This window comes from Hoplias malabaricus, chromosome Y (genome assembly GCF_029633855.1).
Source record: "Hoplias malabaricus isolate fHopMal1 chromosome Y, fHopMal1.hap1, whole genome shotgun sequence".
NCBI classification, from domain to species: Eukaryota; Metazoa; Chordata; class Actinopteri; order Characiformes; family Erythrinidae; genus Hoplias; species Hoplias malabaricus.
The window spans coordinates 67,410,570-67,430,754 of NC_089820.1; the positions used below are offsets into that span (position 1 = coordinate 67,410,570).

The 20,185-nt window shown below is 43.0% G+C and overlaps 1 protein-coding gene across 4 annotated transcripts in view; it reads right to left on the reverse strand.

Moving 5' to 3' along the window:
- Positions 1-3,257: 3,257 nt before the first annotated feature.
- The window catches only part of LOC136679655 (cytosolic 5'-nucleotidase 3-like), a 36,249-nt gene continuing 19,321 nt past the window's right edge, over positions 3,258-20,185 (reverse strand). For 3 of the 4 annotated variants that reach the window (XM_066658299.1, XM_066658300.1, XM_066658301.1), the window contains 9 exons: positions 19,287-19,506; positions 10,050-10,148; positions 9,644-9,713; positions 9,519-9,565; positions 9,340-9,425; positions 9,050-9,139; positions 5,755-5,917; positions 5,042-5,242; positions 3,258-4,666 (listed from right to left, as the gene is read on the reverse strand). In XM_066658299.1, coding sequence (XP_066514396.1) covers positions 4,565-4,666; positions 5,042-5,242; positions 5,755-5,917; positions 9,050-9,139; positions 9,340-9,425; positions 9,519-9,565; positions 9,644-9,713; positions 10,050-10,148; positions 19,287-19,469 — 1,041 coding nt within the window. In that variant the 5' untranslated portion in view covers positions 19,470-19,506 and the 3' untranslated portion in view covers positions 3,258-4,564. The remainder of the gene's footprint in view (positions 4,667-5,041; positions 5,243-5,754; positions 5,918-9,049; positions 9,140-9,339; positions 9,426-9,518; positions 9,566-9,643; positions 9,714-10,049; positions 10,149-19,286; positions 19,507-20,185) is intronic. The other variant, XM_066658303.1, reaches the window with a different exon arrangement.

A 20,185-nucleotide genomic window follows, 5' to 3' on the forward strand; every position in this document is an offset into this window, starting at 1 on the left:
CGCCTAAGGTCAGTCAAGACCTGCATTTGGATCAGAGTATTATTTTATAGAAATGTTTAAAATCGTGAAATGACTTAATTAAATGATCTTTTCACAATTTTAAACATTTCTATATTGTTATGGTCAATAATGCCCTTTAATAAACTTTCTTACATTTTAAGCTTTAGGGCTTAGGCAAACTTAATCTTATCAATGCCTTGTTTAGCCTCACTGGGCCGAGCTGCCTAAACTGTGCTAATTCTTGCTTCAGAGCAACCTTCATTAATATACGCAAAAATATAATATTTACTTTAACTATTTGGGATTTATTTTTTGGGGAAAACCACAAATTCCTTTTGTCTTTTTTACAGATTTTTTTCATATGTAAGGCCCTCTTTTATATTAATATGTTGCCAGGCAACCTGACTAATTGCTATAAAATGGCATAATAATAAAAATATAATAATAATAAACAGGCATCATGAATATACACACTGACATTCAGTGTTTAAACAAACACACTCTACACTTTGTGATATTATATTTGTACTACACCTTCTCTCATATCAATTACAGATTCTTGATAATCTAACAATTAAAAAATAAAAATTCCATAGGACATACAAAGTCCATAGTCTAGAGCCTACATGGAATCACTGGGCACAAGGTAGGAACACACCTTGGAAGGGGTGACACACACATACACACATTCACTCACACAATCACACATAGGGAAATTTTTTGAGTTGCCAATTCATCTATTCACGTGTGTTTTTGGACTGTGGGAGGAAAGCGGAGCACCTGGAGGAAACCCACGCAGACACAGGGAGAACACACCACACTCCTCACAGACAGTCACCCGGAGTAAACCCACGCAGACACAGAGAGAACACACCACACTCCTCACAGACAGTCACCCGGAGGAAACCCACGAGGACACAGGGAGAACACACCATACTCCTCACAGACAGTCACCCGGAGGAAACCCACGCAGACACAGGGAGAACACACCACACTCCTCACAGACAGTCACCCGGAGGAAACCCACGCAGACACAGTGAGAACACACCACACTCCTCACAGACAGTCACCCGGAGGAAACCCACGCAGACACAGTGAGAACACACCACACTCCTCACAGACAGTCACCTGGAGGAAACCCACGCAGACACAGGGAGAACACACCACACTCCTCACAGACAGTCACCCGGAGGAAATCTACACAGACACAGTGAGAACACACCACACTCCTCACAGACAGTCACCCGGAGGAAACCCACGCAGACACAGGGAGAACACACCATACTCCTCACAGACAGTCACCTGGAGCAGCACTTGAACCCACAACCTCCAGGTCCCTGTAGCTGTGTGACTGTGACACTACCTGCTGTCACCGTGCCGCCCGTTTTACATCTTATATTTTTAAGTAATTTCTTCAGGTTTATTTGTTTAGTTACATAAGCTCCATCTCTCAGTACTGTTCAAATGAAGCTCATGTGTTCGTATAATTAAATGTTTAAGAAGACAAAGGCTTTCATGGGGTGTCCTAACTTTTCACATGAATGTATAACCAAAGTTCATGTTTCCACATGCTATGTTCATATCACATGCCGTGTTCACAGGGCCATGACAAAAAAAAAAAAATAAAATTAATAACTCCACAGTGACATTTCTTCATCTTTAGGATTCTGATAGTCTTTTTAGTCTTCAATAAGCCTTTCAGATTTTTGAGACACTTTAAAAGTAAAAAATAAAAAGATAACATAGTCTGTTATATTGCATCTTCGCCTTTCAGATGTTTGAGACACTTTGATAATTTGGAGATAATGACCAATGAATTAAGCCACGTGCAATTTCTCCACACATACTATCGTGTCCAATGCTATGTTTATAGTGCAATTATATAAAATTTCCACAGTACAAATTCGTCATTTTCAGCAAATTATTAGTCTGTTACATTGTATCTTCAGTGAGCCTTTCAGATGTTTGAGACACTGTGACAATAATGAGATAATGTCCAATCAATTAGGCCAAATAAGCAATTTCTCCACACATTCTACAGTGTCCAATGCTATGTTTATAGGGCTATTACAAAATAATTCCACAGTAAAATGTCTTCATCTTCAGGATATTAATAGTCTGTTATATTGTGTCTTCAGTGGGCCTTTCAGATTTCTGAGACACTTTGAAAATAAAGAGATAATGTCCAATGAATTAAGCCAAATGCTCAATTTCCCCATACATTCTATCATGTCTAATGCTATGTTTATAGGGCCATTATATAAAAATTCCACAGTAAAATTTCTTCATATTCAGGGTATTAATAGTCTGTTATATTGTGTCTTCAGTGAGCCTTTCACATTCCTGAGACACTTTGAAAATAAAGAGATAATGTCCAATGAATTAGGCCAAATAAGCAAATTCTCCACACATTCTACAGTGTCCAATGCTATGTTTATAGGGCTATTACAAAATAATTCCACAGTAAAATTTCTTCATATTCAGGATATTAATATTCTGTTATATAGAGTCTTCAGTGAGACTTTCAGATTTCTGAGACACTTTGAAAATAAAGAGATAATATCCAGTGAATTTAGCCAAATGTGCAATTTCTCCACACATTCTATCATGTTTATAGGGCCATTATATAAAAATTCCACAGTAAAATGTCTTCATCTTCAAGGTATTAATAGTCTGTTATATTGTGTCTTCAGTGAGACTTTCAGATTTTTGAGACTCTTAGAAAATAAAGAGTTAATATCCAGTGAATTTAGCCAAATTTCTCCACATATTCTATCATGTCTAATGCTATGTTTATAGGGCTAAATAATTTCAAAATAATTCCACAGTAAAATTTCTTCATCTTCAGGATAGTAATAGTCTGTTATATTGTGCCTTTCACATTCCTGAGACACTTTGAAAATAAAGAGATAATGTCCAATGAATGAAGCTAAACGTGTAGTTTTTCCATGTTATGGAAGGTGTGTTCATACTTTGCCATCTAGCGGCGACAGAATGCAACTACAGCACCATTTAAGGTGGAACAGAGAATCCGAATAAGAAACTGGCGAATAAGTAACTAACTTCAGCGTCGTGTTTAAAAGAACGTTAATTCTTGTTTCTTTAACTTCCATTAAAAGCCGAGATTGTTCCTTTCCCTCCTGTAAAATCACTTTTTAAAGACAACATTATTGTTCATACAGCAGCTATATAGCCCCAGTATTTAAAATGTCTCCCTAAGGTCTCCAAACCATTCATGATTAATGAAACGTGCTTGTCACTGACATTTATTTACTCCTCTTCATTTCATTTTATGGACAAAAAAAAAAGGCAGCATGCAAATGAGTAGCACATATACAGCAAGACTTAAAACTTGAACAAAGATGAGGGTAGTGCAAACTGATACAGGCAAGTCCACCTCACAAGTGATAGCTTTAAAAAACTAACAAAAACAAACAAAAATAAACAGTGCCTTGGAAAATGCTACAATTTCTGACAACGGATAAAAGCCATGTCGGCATTTTTTGGTGCACTGTTAGAGGTAGTATAACTGCAAACACAGAAAACAGGCCCAAGTTTGTAACTGCACCTCAAAAAGAAACTTCTGTCTGACACAAAACTCACAGTACATTCATTAACTTTGTTTCATTTAAAATATTGTATTGCTATGGAATAATATCCATGCGTTTTCTTTTTTCCGCAAACGCTTCTCACGTACCGACCAGACTGACAGATGGAAACCCAGGCTGTGTCCGAAATCAGGTGCTACGTATTACACACTTATTTGTAAACATAGTGCATGTAATCAGCTTAGAAACCTGTTCAAGTCCGTGTGGAACCTTCTGGACACTTTGCTATTACCGCGTCCGTGAACTGATGTGCTGAAATAAAGTGCCTGCAAATTTACACAGTACCATGCCTTTTAAAACATAAAGTGACATAAAGACCATAATATGTGTTACCATTTTTACAAGACTTAAAATACGTAAGAGGTAAAAGCACAGGAGTCCAACGCATGCCCAGCCCAAGTGCCCAGGGTTCGCACACGTTGAATTTTCACTCTGTGTAGTGTATAATTCAGGTACTTTTTGGTCATCAGTTGTGAATCCGAAGGTTTCGGACACAGCCGGAGACGTGCATGGTTAGGCCCGGCTGTCAGCCCATTTTTATTTAAAAAAGGAGGATATGACTCCCATAAAACAAGTTAAAAACGCTAGCAGGGCCCATGTTAACCATCACCATGATCTGCCACCATCCCAGGTATTATTGCAAAATTTGTCCACTGAATATAAACCTTAGAATATAAAAATAATGAACATTCACATTTATAAGAATGTGCAAATTGAATAAGTTCACTCTCTATATAAACTCCTTCTATGTTTTTGTTTACCAAGGGTGATAGGAAGTGAAGAAAATGCAGAACCGACACGGGGACATGTTGGATGTTTCAATCGTTCATTTAGGGGACAACGAGTTTAAAAGACAGTGGCGTGAGGTGTGTATGGCTTGTGTGTGCTTGACGTGGCAGACGGCCCCCACAGAGCTGGTGTTAATCCGGTGACGTCTGGCTGTGAGTCTTTTTCAATCATAAAATCTTCTGTAAAATGGAATTGGGCACTTCAAGGGTTTCATCCTTCACCAGAACAATATCATAAGAGTCCATGTATTTCTCCAAACTCTCCTCCACCTGTAGAGACAACACATACTTCTAGTAAAACAGCTAAAGCAGGGAGGATAAGAAAATAGTAACAGGATGCAGTGATGGGTCAAGTAGTTACAGGCCAGTTCTATGTATAATTCTAGGACAAAACTGAAATGGAGCAATGAAGTGAGCTCTTATTCTAATTTCTATTATTATTAAATTAAAATCTTATACTTTTACACAGTCCTGAATATCAATGCTGTTCAGACTATAACTGTGTGGACGTGTGCTCTCCTAGTGCCCACTTTATCAGTAAGATGTTCACTTCCACCTTAATTACAAGCAGTACTCATCCCTTCCTTTATCAGAAGCATCACCTACCAATTAACAACAGAGAGAGAGAGAGAGAAAATGAATGACCTTATCATTGAGAAAGCCAATTTTGAGGATGTTATCCACGTTCGGGACACCGTCCGCCATTGTGAGGTCTCCCAGAGAGTCCCCCAGGAGGATGATGTTGCCGTTATCCTTCAGCTGTTTAAAATACTCTGTGTTCCTCAGGGCTCCATCATGCTTGTTGTACACATGGATCAGCTCGCCTTTAAAGCCTTTCAAAATGCCCTGCCGAACAAGAGCACTTAGAGTCAGCACACAACCGCCACCCTTCACGTAAGGCATTCTGGTTACAATTACACTGTGTGTGTGTGTATTTAAGTGTTTGTGGATAGGGAGTTTAATCCCTAGTGCTGCAGTAACAGCACCTGCTCCTCTGAGATGTAGGCACATTTCTGTGATGACATTCAACCGTGAGGACATTATGAGGTTGCGTGAATAGTTCTGGGTCAAAAGAAACTACTAACAGCTCACCCCAAAGGTGCTGGTATTCCATCACTTCAGAAAATACAGTTCCACTGCTCCAGTGCTCACTGCATGGGGGCTTTACACCCCACTAGCTGACACTTGGTACTGGGCATGGTGACCTTGGGCTCATGTGTAGCTGCTCCAGAGCGTCACATTTCATTAATGCCTTTCACTTCAGATGAAATATTGGATGAGCAGATGTTCATCAACGTTTGCCCAAAAAATGTATGTAGTCCACCAAGAGAGGGACGCTGAGAATGCTTGATACTCACATTCTCGTCAAAGTCCATGAAGTTGGAGACGACTTTGATGTTGGGGTAGTAGACTCCAGCCTGTCTGATGACCTCCTCCAAGACATCCCCCAGTCCCGCGGAGAAGACGAACACGGGAACCTTGTGCTCATGAAGCCGATCAAAGAACTGCTCGTATCCCTCCCTGCAGCAGGTATTTAAACACACTGAACATCTACGATCCAGGAGCTTTATGCAGTTTGAACATGAAGTGAACTAAGAGTTATGTGACAAATCAAACTATGCATTTTTCCTTTGTGGTTTTCAAACTAGGCGGCATGGTGGTGGTGCAGCAGGTACAGCTCGCAGTCACAGCTCCAGGGTCCTGGAGGTTGTGGGTTCAAGTCCCGCTCTGGGTGACTGTCTGTGAAGAGTGTGGTGTGTTCTCTCTGTGTCCGCGTGGGTTTCCTCCGGGTGACTGTGAGGAGTGTGGTGTGTTCTCCCTGTGTCTGTGTGAGTTTCCTCCGGGTGACTGTCTCTAAGGAGTGTGGTGTGTTCTCTCTGTGTCTGTGTGGGTGTCCTCCGGGTGACTGTCTGTGAGGAGTGTGGTGTGTTCTCCCTGTGTCCGCATGGGTTTCCTCCGGGTGACTGTCTGTGAAGAGTGTGGTGTGTTCTCCCTGTGTCCGCGTGGGTTTACTCCGGGTGACTGTCTGTGAGGAGTGTGGTGTGTTCTCTCTGTGTCTGCGTGGGTTTCCTCTGGGTGACTGTCGGTGAGGAGTGTGGTGTGTTCTCTCTGTGTCCGCGTGGGTTTGCTCTGGGTGATTGTGAGGGGTGTGGTGTGTTCTCTCCGTGTCTGTGTGAGTTTCCTCCGGGTGATTGTGAGGGGTGTGGTGTGTTCTCCCTGTGTCCGCGTGGGTTTACTCCGGGTGACTGTCTGTGAAGAGTGTGGTGTGTTCTCTCTGTGTCTGCGTGGGTTTCCTCCGGCTGACTGTCTGTGAGGAGTGTGGTGTGTTCTCCGTGTCTGTGTGGGATTCCTCCGGGTGACTGTCTGTGAAGAGTGTGGTGTGTTCTCCCTGTGTCCGCGTGGGTTTCCTCCGGGTGACTGTCTGTGAAGAGTGTGGTGTGTTCTCCCTGTGTCCGCGTGGGTTTCCTCCGGGTGACTGTCTGTGAGGAGTGTGGTGTGTTCTCCCTGGGTCGGTGTGGGTTTCCTCCGGGTGACTGTCTGTGAGGAGTGTGGTGTGTTCTCTCTGGGTCCGCGTGGGTTTCCTCCGGGTGACTGTCTGTGAGGAGTGTGGTGTGTTCTCCCCGTGTCCGCGTGGGTTTCCTCCGGGTGACTGTCTGTGAGGAGTGTGGTGTGTTCTCCCTGTGTCCGCGTGGTTTCCTCCGCGTGGTTTCCTCCGGGTGACTGTCTGTGAGGAGTGTGGTGTGTTCTCCCTGTGTCCGCGTGGGTTTCCTCCGGGTGACTGTGAGGAGTGTGGTGTGTTCTCCCTGTGTCCGCGTGGGTTTACTCCGGGTGACTGTCTGTGAGGAGTGTGGTGTGTTCTCTCTGTGTCTGCGCGGGTTTCCTCTGGGTGACTGTCGGTGAGGAGTGTGGTGTGTTCTCTCTGTGTCTGCGTGGGTTTCCTCTGGGTGACTGTCTGTGAGGAGTGTGGTGTGTTCTCCGTGTCTGTGTGGGTTTCCTCCGGGTGACTGTCTGTGAGGAGTGTGGTGTGTTCTCCCTGTGTCCGCGTGGGTTTCCTCCGGGTGACTGTCTGTGAGGAGTGTGGTGTGTTCTCCCTGTGTCCGCGTGGGTTTAATCCGGGTGACTGTGTGTGAGGAGTGTGGTGTGTTCACCCTGTGTCTGCGTGGGTTTCCTCCGGGTGACTGTGAGGAGTGTGGTGTGTTCTCCCTGGGTCGGCGTGGGTTTCCTCCGGGTGACTGTCTGTGAGGAGTGTGGTGTGTTCTCTCTGGGTCCGCGTGGGTTTCCTCCGGGTGACTGTCTGTGAGGAGTGTGGTGTGTTCTCCCTGTGTCTGTGTGGGATTCCTCTGGGTGACTGACTGTGAGGAGTGTGGTGTGTTCTCCCTGTGTCCGCGTGGGTTTCCTCCGGGTGACTGTGTGGTGTGTTCTCCCTGTGTCCGCGTGGGTTTCCTCCGGGTGACTGTCTGTGAGGAGTGTGGTGTGTTCTCTCTGGGTCCGCGTGGGTTTCCTCCGGGTGACTGTCTGTGAGGAGTGTGATGTGTTCTCCCTGTGTCTGCGTGGGTTTCCTCCGGGTGACTGTCTGTGAGGAGTGTGGTGTGTGCTCTCTGTGTCTGCGTGGGTTTCCTCCGGCTGACTGTGTGTGAGGAGTGTGGTGTGTTCTCCCTGTGTCCGCATGGGTTTCCTCCGGGTGACTGTCTGTGAGGAGTGTGGTGTGTTCTCTCTGTGTCTGTGTGGGATTCCTCCGGGTGACTGTCTGTGAGGAGTGTGGTGTGTTCTCCCTGTGTCCGCGTGGGTTTAATCCGGGTGACTGTCTGTGAAGAGAGTGGTGTGTTCTCTCTGTGTCTGTGTGGGATCCCTCCGGGTGACTGTCTCTGAGGAGTGTGGTGTGTTCTCTCTGTCTGCGTGGGTTTCCTCCGGGTGACTGTCTGTGAGGAGTGTGGTGTGTTCTCTCTGGGTCCGCGTGGGTTTCCTCCGGGTGACTGTCTGTGAGGAGTGTGGTGTGTTCTCCCTGTGTCCGCGTGGGTTTCCTCCGGGTGACTGTCTGTGATGAGCGTGGTGTGTTCTCTCTGTGTCCGCGTGGGTTTCCTCCAGGTGCTCCGGTTTCCTCCCACAGTCCAAAAACACATGTTGATAGGTGGATTGGCAACTCAAAAGTGTCTGTAGGTGTGTGTGTGTGTGTGTGTTGCCCTGTGAAGGACTGGCGTCCCCTCCAGGGTGTGTTCCCGTATTGTGCCCAATGATTCCAGGTAGTCTCTGGACCCACTGCAACCCTGAACTGGATAAGCGCTTACAGTTAATGAATGAATGAATGGTTTTCAATCTCATGTTGAACTCTGCATATCTGCACAGGTGTATTTGTCTTCAGTCACTGTAAGGAAAGTTCAAATTCCACTAGCTCTAGTGATTAATGTTCAGATATTAATTTCAATATTTACTATTATGTAACCACTATTAATACATAACTACTATCAATTAGTTACTACTATCAATCAGTAACTATTATGGCACTGATGTGTAATTTAGGCAGTTAGGTCCTGGCAAACACACAGGTCCTAAAAGTTTACAGGGTTTAAGATTGAAAATTAATACATATGTATTTCTATAAAATTCATTAAACAATATTTTGAATAAATGAATGAATGATCATGAAAAACACACCTCAGGCAAACATCTGATTCCCTCACAACCTCAGGGAGTTTCTCTCTCTCCAATCGCTGCTCCACCAGTAAAGAGTGAGACTTAAAATACCTGCAAGGAAACACCAGAAAAAGTAAATTATTCATTGCTTTGTCCACAGCTACTGAGGCTAAGACAGAGAGAAACATACTGACATTATTTAACTTAACTGATGCCTGCTGGGATATATTTAAAGCCACAGTAATGAACGTAATAATTATGGTGAGTATTGTGAGTATTCACAGCCTCTAAAACTAAATATGCACACTCACCACTCCACCATGAATGGGTACTTCTCCTCCATGGTCAGCTGTGGGTCTATCTCTATAGGATAGTAGGTATCCCTTAGATGGTACAGCTGTTGAAACAATGTCAATGTTAATGCATTTCATGCTTTGACACAAAACACAGCTGTGTATATTACTGCAATATAAGAACAAGGACAGCATACTTTCTTCCTGCAGTCGTCCGTGACCATCTTACAGTTGTCAATAACATCTGAGAAAGACAAACAGGGTCAGTTGGTGCTACAGGGTGCTTTAAAAACAAGAATGTTACTCAGGGAATGTTACTCACTGTGGCATGTGGGGCAGCGTTTTCCATTGATGGCAAATTTGCTTAAGGTCATGTCAAAATCTGTGATGATCTGAAAGGAGAGTCTTCCATTATTAAATGACTTTACACCAGAAATGACATCCTGAACCCAGGTTCCTGTACGTAATTTAATCATTAAGTGGAATCAAAGTCATTCAGAGTAGTTTGGACAGAAGTGTTTCTTTCTAGAGGGACAGGGTCAGCTTTGCTCCTAAGGATGGTGAAATCAGACATCTCATAAAAAACTGTCTTGTATTAGTGTGTACAATCAAGATCAGATCATCTGAATGTCTGAATCTCTCTCTCTCTCTGAGTGTGTGTGTGTGTGTCTCTCTCTCTCTGTGTGTCCGTCTGTCTCTCTCTCTCTCTGTCTCTCTCTCTCTCTCACCTGTAGTTTGGAAGCTCCACCATGGATCATTCTACAGATGATTTGCTCCACCCGCTCTGGGTCTCGGATATGGACCGTGCTCTTTTCAAATTCAGGCATCTACAAAGAAAAAAACAACACATTTATTAGATGTGGATCACACACAAAATAAATACGTGTACAAATAAATGTATGAATCTGGTGTTAAATATTAACTACAAAATCATAATTGTATATGCCCTGTTACAGGAGCTAGATTTAAACATCATGGCATTCAAAAATAATTATACAAGGCTAATCAAAAATGATGTGGTTAATGATTGTAGAGATAACAATGGGAAAATTCAAATATAAAATTAGAATCAATATATGAGTCAAAATATTTAAATATTCACAGAATGAAAAGCACGTTAATCTCCAACAAACACATTTTACAGTTTTAAAAACTGTGAATCCAAACTTTTGAACTGTACTCTTCACTCCCATATAAAGACTGGTCGTGCCCTTATATGGTCATGGCTCTGCCTTCTTCATGATGTAATGAGGACATAACTGTGGTTTCCTGATAATTGACACTCACTGTAGAGGAAGGGGGCCTTTAAAAGGGGCTGACATTGGACTGCTAAGAAATATGACCTAAACTATTTCTAAACCACACACACACACACACAAAGGCTGCAAGCAACAGCTGCTGTTTGGCTTGTGATATAAGACAGGAGAACCCAAACAAACCCTGGGCTCACAGGCAGCCTGGTCCCTCTCAAACACCGGCCACAGGGTCAGAGTGGACAGGAGCACCATTCAAAGCCCATGGTGGAGGAACACAACCGGCCAGGTAATGACACATTTTAAATCCAGGACTAATTACACGTGACTAGTAAGATATATTTCACGAATATGTTTAAGTGTTTGTAATGAAACGAAACAGAAAACAAGCATGACTTTGCAAAACAAGTGTGTATATGATTGTTTATATAAATGATTCAATTATTATTATTAGATGTTTATAAATTGTAACTCAAATATACAACATAACACTCAATAAAAATGCCATGTTCGCAAAACTAACCATTTGTTCTTTGTCTGTTTCAGTGGGTTTCATATTTGTCAGCAGCTTTTATGAATTTTCTGTCCCACCTTAAACGATGCAGCTGAGTCTGTCTGCACTAATTAAGGTGGACTGGAAAAGTTTGCTATTGTTTACTTCATTCACTGTTGACGCTGAGGGTCTTGAGCTTTAGCCTGTGATTACAACACCACAGAAACCTTGACTCTGAAACCTATTCCTATATAAAACCTGCCCTAAATCCACTCAGTAACATATATAGCATACAAAAATTAATTTGGGCAGCCAATCAGCAGTCCGTTTTTTGCAGCCACTCTGCATCTATTTAATGTTTTTCTGTTTTAAGACTGGAGTACTGTGTTTGGTAAATGTGTTGAATTCTGACACCCAGCTGAACTCCTGGGTGCTATGGAAAAGTCAAAGCATGCTTTAAAAATACACTGAAGCCTGACTCAAACATTCCAGGTGGTAATCAGAGCAGGTGTATTTTAAGAGAGTGACCTTGACATATGTTTGTGTGCATAACCAGCAAGTAAACAAATAAACAGCCTGCAAATGGTGTTGAAACACAGTAAAACAGTTTTGTTTTTTCCGGCAAAGCTATAAATAATGAGTGCATTTGACCTTAAATGACCTTAAACACTGGTCAACATTTCGAATACTGTATTTATAACTAACTGTAACAGCAAAACAACAGAAAACACTAGAAAATACAGCAGATGCTTGAGGCTGTTGATTGGATCAGTAAAAAGTACCACAGTTCAAACAACAGAACAATCACTGACAATGATGAAAGGAGGATTAGCAGCTTTCCCTGAAAGCCTTTGTAATTCTGTGGAAAGGTATTGGGAAGCTTAATGGACTTGGACAGGACGACCTTTCCCTTATAAGCCCTTGGTTTGTTTGGAAGGAGATACAGTTGCTATATGTAATGTAATCAAGACTGTTAGTTTTGCGTAAGTAAATTCTCACATACACATTGTTAATATCCTCACTCTCCAAAGGAAAGGGGAAAAAAATAATGAAGAAGTGACCAATTTGAAATGCTCCAACATTTATTTTAACATTGATTTCCACTGAAATTTAAGAAGTTTTTTTTCCCACTCATTCTCCTGTAAAGGTAATATTTTGGAGGTAAATATTTGTCTTTGATATGCTTTCCCTATTATTAGGTTTTAGCAAACATTGGAAATCTGTAGGTACAATCATTGCACAATTACAACTCTACAACGTCAAAAACGGTCGTAAAATGCCTTAAAAACCATTTGAACCCCATCAATACATTTGTGCCCCTGTTCTCCCCGTCTCTGACCAGTTGTTTTATAGCTTACCTCTCCAGTGTGTCCTCACAGCTTTGAGAAAAACAAGAGAAGAAAGATATGCCTGTCAAACGCAGGCTTATATAGCTCAGCCACAGAGAGGGTGTAACCTCAAAATAGATTACAGATAATCCCCACCCCTCTCAGAGAGGCCGGTGAGACAAGCACACGAGACATAAACACAATAAAACAAACATTGACAAATACACACACTTCTCAGAGATGGAGATGGATAGAGCAATGGGCTAAAGGCCACCCAAGGCCAGATGAAACACAAAAACACCGCAGCTCTGACCTCCTGAATCCATTCTGTACTACATCCCTAATAAACACAGGGCAGTGAACGGTTAAAACCACTGAAACATGTTCAGAAGGGTTTTGTTTATATTGTAATATATTCATATATTATTTTGGAACACTGACACATACAGAACAGTCTATTATTTCAATCTGCAAAAAGGCACAGAGTAACTGTGCTATCAGAGGTATTTAGACCTTTCATCTTTCAAGTACACTGCACTACTACTGACACGAAGGCAGTCAGAAACACAGGGGCACTATTATGAGGCTGAACTGAAACATGTACAACAGTCTATTATGTTGGCCTACTGACACATACCGAGCGGTGTAGTTGGCCTACATTGTTTTTTTTTTTTGGTCTTTTCATAGTAAGTGCTTAGCTCATCTCACACATAAATCTCTGTCCTCAGCTTTAAAGGAAACATACACCCCCCCCCACCCCCACCTTTTCCATAAGGGAGCACAGTTCTGGATTTGATAAAACATCTGACCTGCTTTGATCAAAACACCACAAGGATCAAACCTTACAGCAGCATTCTTTCCCGTTTAAACAACCCTATTCAGAAAGGCGTCTTTAAGCGTCTGTTCCTTTTAACGATAATAAGCCGCTCGCTGTTCACCCCGACCCAAGTGCACAGCAGCAAAAGTTCGTTTTTTTAAGCCGCTTTAGCTCTGATCTCTTTAGTTTTCATTGTCGTTTTCTCCATTTTTACACAGTGCTATTTCCCACTGCTCGTTGTATCCGTTTTTAAACGGATTAACTTTGTCTTTGCGCTCTCACATCTAGCGCTGTGATTGGAGACACACTGACCAGTGGGCGGGCACGGTTTCTGATTGATCACTAGAAACTGACTGGATTGATCTAATTAAGTGTGTGTTTGTAAACTCTTTATCCCCTAATTAACGTGCACATCATAATATATTCCTTTAAAAATAATCTAATCAATAATCATCTGTCAATCAGCACCTGATGTTCTCTATGGAGTGTGTGTGTGTGTGTGTGTGTGTTTACCCTGTGCATTTATGGAATGCCAGGGTTCAGAAGGTCACAGTTCAATGAGGTGGCTACCGTGGTTTAGCTTTTATTTGATTCTGCTAAATCTTATCACTGTACGAACCCAACTACTAAAGTCCCACCAAAGTCAAGAATGCACAGTGAGCGCTACGGCAGACATTTCCTAATTGCTGTCAAGAATGTCTCTGCAGTGTCAAAGCAAACATATTTCCCAATGGATTCAATGCTGCTGAAATATCATTTATCCATATATCACCAGTGAACACCATATCCGTCCATCCATACGTCCATTATTTTTTATATTATGTTGCGGTGGGTCCAGAGCCTACCTGGAATCACTGGACGCAAGGTGGGAACACACCCTGGAGGGGGCGCCAGTCCTTCACAGGGTGGCACACACCTACGGTCACTTTTGAGTCGCCAATCATTGGAGTGAACACCATATACTGGACCCAGCCATGACCCAGCCTGTGTAGAAATCCTTACATAGTGGTGTGTAACAAAGCAATATAATAGTAATATCTCCAGTGATGGCTGGCAGTAATCAACACAATATTGTCTTAACAATTTTAGAGCAAAAGAACTAGGTAATGATCTTTCTAGCTATTGGTCAATCCACGATTAAAATGTATAGTTCTTTAGTAAAAAAAACATGGTTCTAAATAGAACCCTGAACACATTAAAGAACGCTTTGCACAGTGAAAGGATTCTTTAGATTGTGTGCTGTAGTTGGTTATTTATAGTAACTATATGAAAGGGGTTACATACGGCACCGAAAACCTTTGTTCTATTGTAACAAGCTTGACACTGTAACAATAGAAAGAACCCCTTTCTTTTGTCTGACACTTTCAGAAAAAAAAACAAAAAAAAAAAACACAATACTGCCCCTAAATGTACTCGCAGTGGTGCTAAAGTTCAGCTGAGTTCCCTAAAGGTACACTACATTCTCTTCTCTATAAGGAGGTGGATATCTGTCATCTTTCATTACAGAACTGTGATTTCAGAAGCCAACGATCCCTTAACCCCATTCGTTCACCTATTCTTGTTTGCCTCTTCTCTGTCAACCGTGTCCCATAAACTGAAGTATTGGTTCGTATTTGTCACAACATGTAAACACAAGTTACAACAATATGTACATCAGCTTTTTGAAGCACACAGAGCACAGCCAGGCCTCCGGCACACAATTAGAAGGCTGAGACGCCCTGGCCGGTGCTTGCTGACCTGATTTCCAACAAAGTGCATTCCGCAACTCCACTGCTGAGGCATGCCGTTCATTATCGTCATCCTTTCAAGCTTCCGCAGACCTTCTGTGAACATATCTCCTCCACAAGACCCAAGCAGCAAAGCATTGACTTTTGTGATAATGGTGATAATGAATTACAAGGTAAAGCACTAAATTCTTTAAAAACAAGTCCATTCAGAGCAGCTCAACTGCATAGCTGCTCAACAGAAGCCTCTGTCACAATCAGAAGCTGGGTTCGAAGTAAAGATAAGGATGTAGCCGTAACTTCCTCTTTCCACAGAAACAGAGACCCTTGCTTAAAACTCTTTTTGCAAAAGTAATTTACAAGAAAAAGCTGGAAACACACCTTACTAGAAATTACAAGTGTTTCTAACACAGTCTGTAAACTGCCTAATAATTCCCAGTAAATAATGTTTACAGCTATCTCTGTCAGAGGCTGAAGATAAGCTGAGTCCATACGAACACTGACCAGAGGACAAAGGCTTTATTAATGCATTTTAATCTTTGCGTCACTTGAGTACACGCAGTAAAACCAGGTCAAGCAACTATTCGACATATAAAATAACAGTAAATAATATGTCCAAATGTGGCCGGCACGGTGGCGCAGCAGGTAGTGTCCCAGTCACGATTCCCGCTCCGGGTGACTGTCTGTGAGGAGTGTGGTGTGTTCTCCCTGTGTCTGCGTGTGTTTCCTGTGGGTGACTGTCTGTGAAGAGTGTGGTGTGTTCTCCCTGTGTCTGCATGGGTTTCCTCCGGGTGACTGTCTGTGAAGAGTGTGGTGTGTTCTCCCTGTGTCTGCGTGGGTTTCCTCCAGGTGACTGTCTGTGAGGAGTGTGGTGTGTTCTCCCTGTGTCTGCATGGGTTTCCTCCGGGTGACTGGCTGTGAGGAGTGTGGTGTGTTCTCCCCGTGTCTGTGTGGGTTTCCTCTGGGTGACTGTCTGTGAGGAGTGTGGTGTGTTCTCCCTGTGTCCTCGTGGGTTTCCTCCGGGTGACTGTCTGTGAGGAGTGTGGTGTGTTCTCTCTGTGTCTGCGTGGGTTTCCTCTGGGTGACTGTCTGTGAGGAGTGTGGTGTGTTCTCTCTGTGTCTGCGTGGGTTTCCTCTGGGTGACTGTCTGTGAGGAGTGTGGTGTGTTCTCCCTGTGTCTGCGTGGGTTTCCTCCGGGTGACTGTCTGTGAGGAGTGTGGTGTGTTCTCCCTGTGTCAGTGTGGGTTTCCTCTGGGTGACTGTCTGTGAGGAGTGTGGTGTGTTCTCCTTGTGTCTGTGTGGGTTTCCTCCGGGTGACTGTCTGTGAGGAGTGTGGTGTGTTCTCTCTGTGTCTGCGTGGGTTTCCTCTGGGTGACTGTCTGTGAGGAGTGTGGTGTGTTCTCCCTGTGTCTGCGTGGGTTTCCTCCGGGTGACTGTCTGTGAGGAGTGTGGTGTGTTCTCCCTGTGTCTGCGTGGGTTTCCACCGGGTGACTGTCTGTGAGGAGTGTGGTGTGTTCTCCCTGTGTCTGCGTGGGTTTCTGTGTGTGTGCGTGTGCACGTATAGAGAACTGAGAAGCAGAACTGATTATTGAAAATCTTCACAGAAACCTGATTACATTAGCTGAAATTCCTCCTGATACATTCATTCATTCATTATCTGTAAACCAATTCAGGGTCGCGGTGGGTCCAGAGCCTACCTGGAATCATTGGGCGCAAGGCGGGAATACACCCTGGAGGGGGCGCCAGTCCTTCACAGGGCAACAAAGACACACACATTCACTCACACACTCACACCTACGGACACTTTTGAGTCGCCAATCCACCTACCAACGTGTATTTTTGGACTGTGGGAGGAAACCGGAGCACCCGGAGGAAACCCATGCAGACACAGGGAGAACACACCACACTCCTCACAGACAGTCACCCGGAGCGGGAATCGAACCCACAACCTCCAGGTCCCTGGAGCTGTGTGACACTACCTGCTGCGCCACCGTGCCGCCCCCTCCTGATACAGCTCATGTTTAAATCTGGTACACTCCTGTCGGTTGTAAGCAGGCCTGTCACTATAATAATTTTTTTGTTGTTTATTTTATGTCCCAGAAATAATTGTGACAAAAAATACCACAGATATAATTATAATAATATAAGAATATATTAATGTAATTACAACCCTATAAAACAGCAACAAGCTATTAATGATTAATATTATTCAGATATTGGAATTGTACCATAACAATTATATAAATAAAAAATTATATACATATATATAAAATAACAGAATGACATGTAAGTAAAAGAGAGCACAGAAACTAGTTAAAATATTGGACAAGCTCATTTTTGTGCAAACAAACATGTCCGTTAAACACAAAGGGCAATCGTGAGGTCAGCAAAAATGATTGAGGAAATGTCTGTGTATTTTACGATAAGACAATATAACTACGGTGACAGGCCTAGCTTGAAATAAATCTGCGTGAGCTTTTTCTGGACCTGGCTTTAGCAGAGCAGCAGGTAAAGCCCCCACAAACCCCTGCAGAGGCTGACAGATAATCCCCAGCTTCAAGAACATGCTTTTGTACAAGCATTTTACACTCAAGAGGCTTTTTCCTAAACAGATCCACAGGTAAGGAGTGACATGCTCAGGGTGGAACTGGAAAACGTGCTAAACTGATTATCCATAGTTGAGAGCCATCCTAAAATTAATTATTTTTTTAACATATCTGTACTGAAACTGAGGAAACCCGTGCATGATTTTATACAAAAGGAGTGAATAATAAATCCTTACAAAACAACACAATTCTCACTGCAATCATCCTCAGTTTCTGGATGGTTTCAAATATAAATTTCATCCAAACCATTGGAATATTTCATTCATTCATTATCTGTAACCCTTATCCAGTTCAGGGTCACGGTGGGTCCAGAGTCTACCTGAAATCATTGGGCGCAATACACCCTGGAGGGGGCCTACCAACGTGTGTTTTTGGACTGTGGGAGGAAACCGGAGCACCCGGAGTAAACCCACGCATACACAGGGAGAACACACCACACTCCTCACAGACAGTCACCCGGAGTAAACCCACGCATACACAGGGAGAACACACCACACTCCTCACAGACAGTCACCCGGAGGAAACCCACGCAGACACAGGGAGAACACACCACACTCCTCACAGACAGTCACCCGGAGGAAACCCACGCAGACACAGGGAGAACACACCACACTCCTCACAGACAGTCACCCGGAGGAAACCCACGCAGACACAGGGAGAACACACCACACTCCTCACAGACAGTCACCCGGAGCGGGAATCAAACCCACAACCTTCAGGTCCCTGGAGCTGTGTGACTGCGACACTAACCTGCTGCGCTTATACAGTTTATATTTTACTGACCAATAAAGTGCAACACAATTAAGTAAATAAGAATCTGTGTGTTTTAAAGCAGAGTTTGACAGGCTCCTATGATCTTAGAAGATGCATGATTATCATTCTTTAAGCAAAGACTTATCACTGCCTCAATAAAAGATAACGCTGGACTATGAACAGTGCAATAAAGCAGTATGAATCAACCGTAGCATAAAGGAGCAGTGTTGTGAGCTGATGACACATACCTGGTCTAGGCCACTTTTATGTCTTTATTCAAAACAGATTTGACTGTTTGTTTTTTCTGTATATTTTCATATATATGTTATGTCACACAAGCCAAGCCTCCTGAACCATGTTTGTCTTTTGACTGCCTAGACATAGACATGCCCACCACAGTACTATGGCCACACCCCTAACAACAACACCACCACCTAAGAATATTGTACCACACTGGCTTTTGGAAAAACCCCTCCCAGTCCTTGCAGTAGGACAAGTGCACTCTTTTAAACTGTGATTCCATTTAAAACATCAGTCACCTCAGTACTGTCCCCTCAGTCCATCCGATATGAAAACGAATCTACAGTAGCAATCAAAATGACTGAACAATGATTTCCTGTCCAGTGTATTTACATATCCCCGCCTATAGCCACTAAGACCCGCCCATAGATGCTGAAACTCATAGGGAGTGCTTCAGCTAAGAATGGTCATGTTACACACATCAGTCTCCTGACAGACAATGAAAGCTTGGTCTAAACGGTCCCGTACAAGTGAACTGTGGATGTTCAGGGAAAGTAAATGCACAATTCTACACTCGCGAGGAATGTACAGAATGGAGGCTATGGGTGAACAAGTGTTGTACTTATAAATAATACTGAGCTGAATTATAGCCGGTGTGTGCTGTCTGTATTGGGTCAGTAAGGCTCCGGGGTGTATCTGTGACCTCTACGGAGCCTGGTGTTGGTCTCAGAAGCAGAAACAACGTGCTCACCATCTCGATGATTTTGGTTTTCTTCCCCGCTCTTTTCTTCTTGGTGAAGATATACTGAGCTAGAACCACCCCGCCGAACAGGATGCAAAGGCTGGCGCTCGCCATTGCCCCGACCTTCACCACAGCTGTTTTATCCATCGTTGGTAGTCGGTTTACTGCCCAGGAGAAGTCATACACACTCATATACGGCTCCCTCTTCCTGTGTTGGTTTGGTACGGTCCTAATAACGACGACATACCAGTGTTGTTACCGCACCCCTATTCAAACAAGTCCCGCCTTCCTGCACTGCTATTGGCTAAAACGTTCACCACGTGTTCCCTATTAGCCAATGGTAGCGAAAGTATGCCCTGAATACAGGTGGTAGTGCACCATCTCATTACAACATTTTAGAAACGGGTTATTTTATTAATTAAAATGTATTTACTGGTTACTACTGACGACAATAGTTCCCTGCATACCTTATGTCACATTTACAAAAAATACTGTAAAATCAATCCGCGCTCACATGTTAAATCAACCGTATTTTTTACTTTGTGATATTTCCCTTTGAAAATAAATAAATAAATAAATAAATAAATAAATAAATAAAATGACCAACTTTCAGACTTTCATGAAACAACCGACATCTTTAAGAGCTACCGTGACTTTTTGAGCATGCCAAACCTATAGATAAAATATGAATCTCTCAGTAATTAGCTGAAATTTTTACATTAATGTGGCTGTGTAGTGATAAAGCTTTCAGGGCTTACATCTAACATTACACAGCGTAGTCATTCTCTGTGAAATGCAACAATAAAAAGGGAGATCGGAACTTGTATATTTAAAGAAATGACATCTGAGATTTTGCCTCATTTTGCAATCATAAGTTGTGTTAAGTAAACATTTGGGATCAAAGAGTT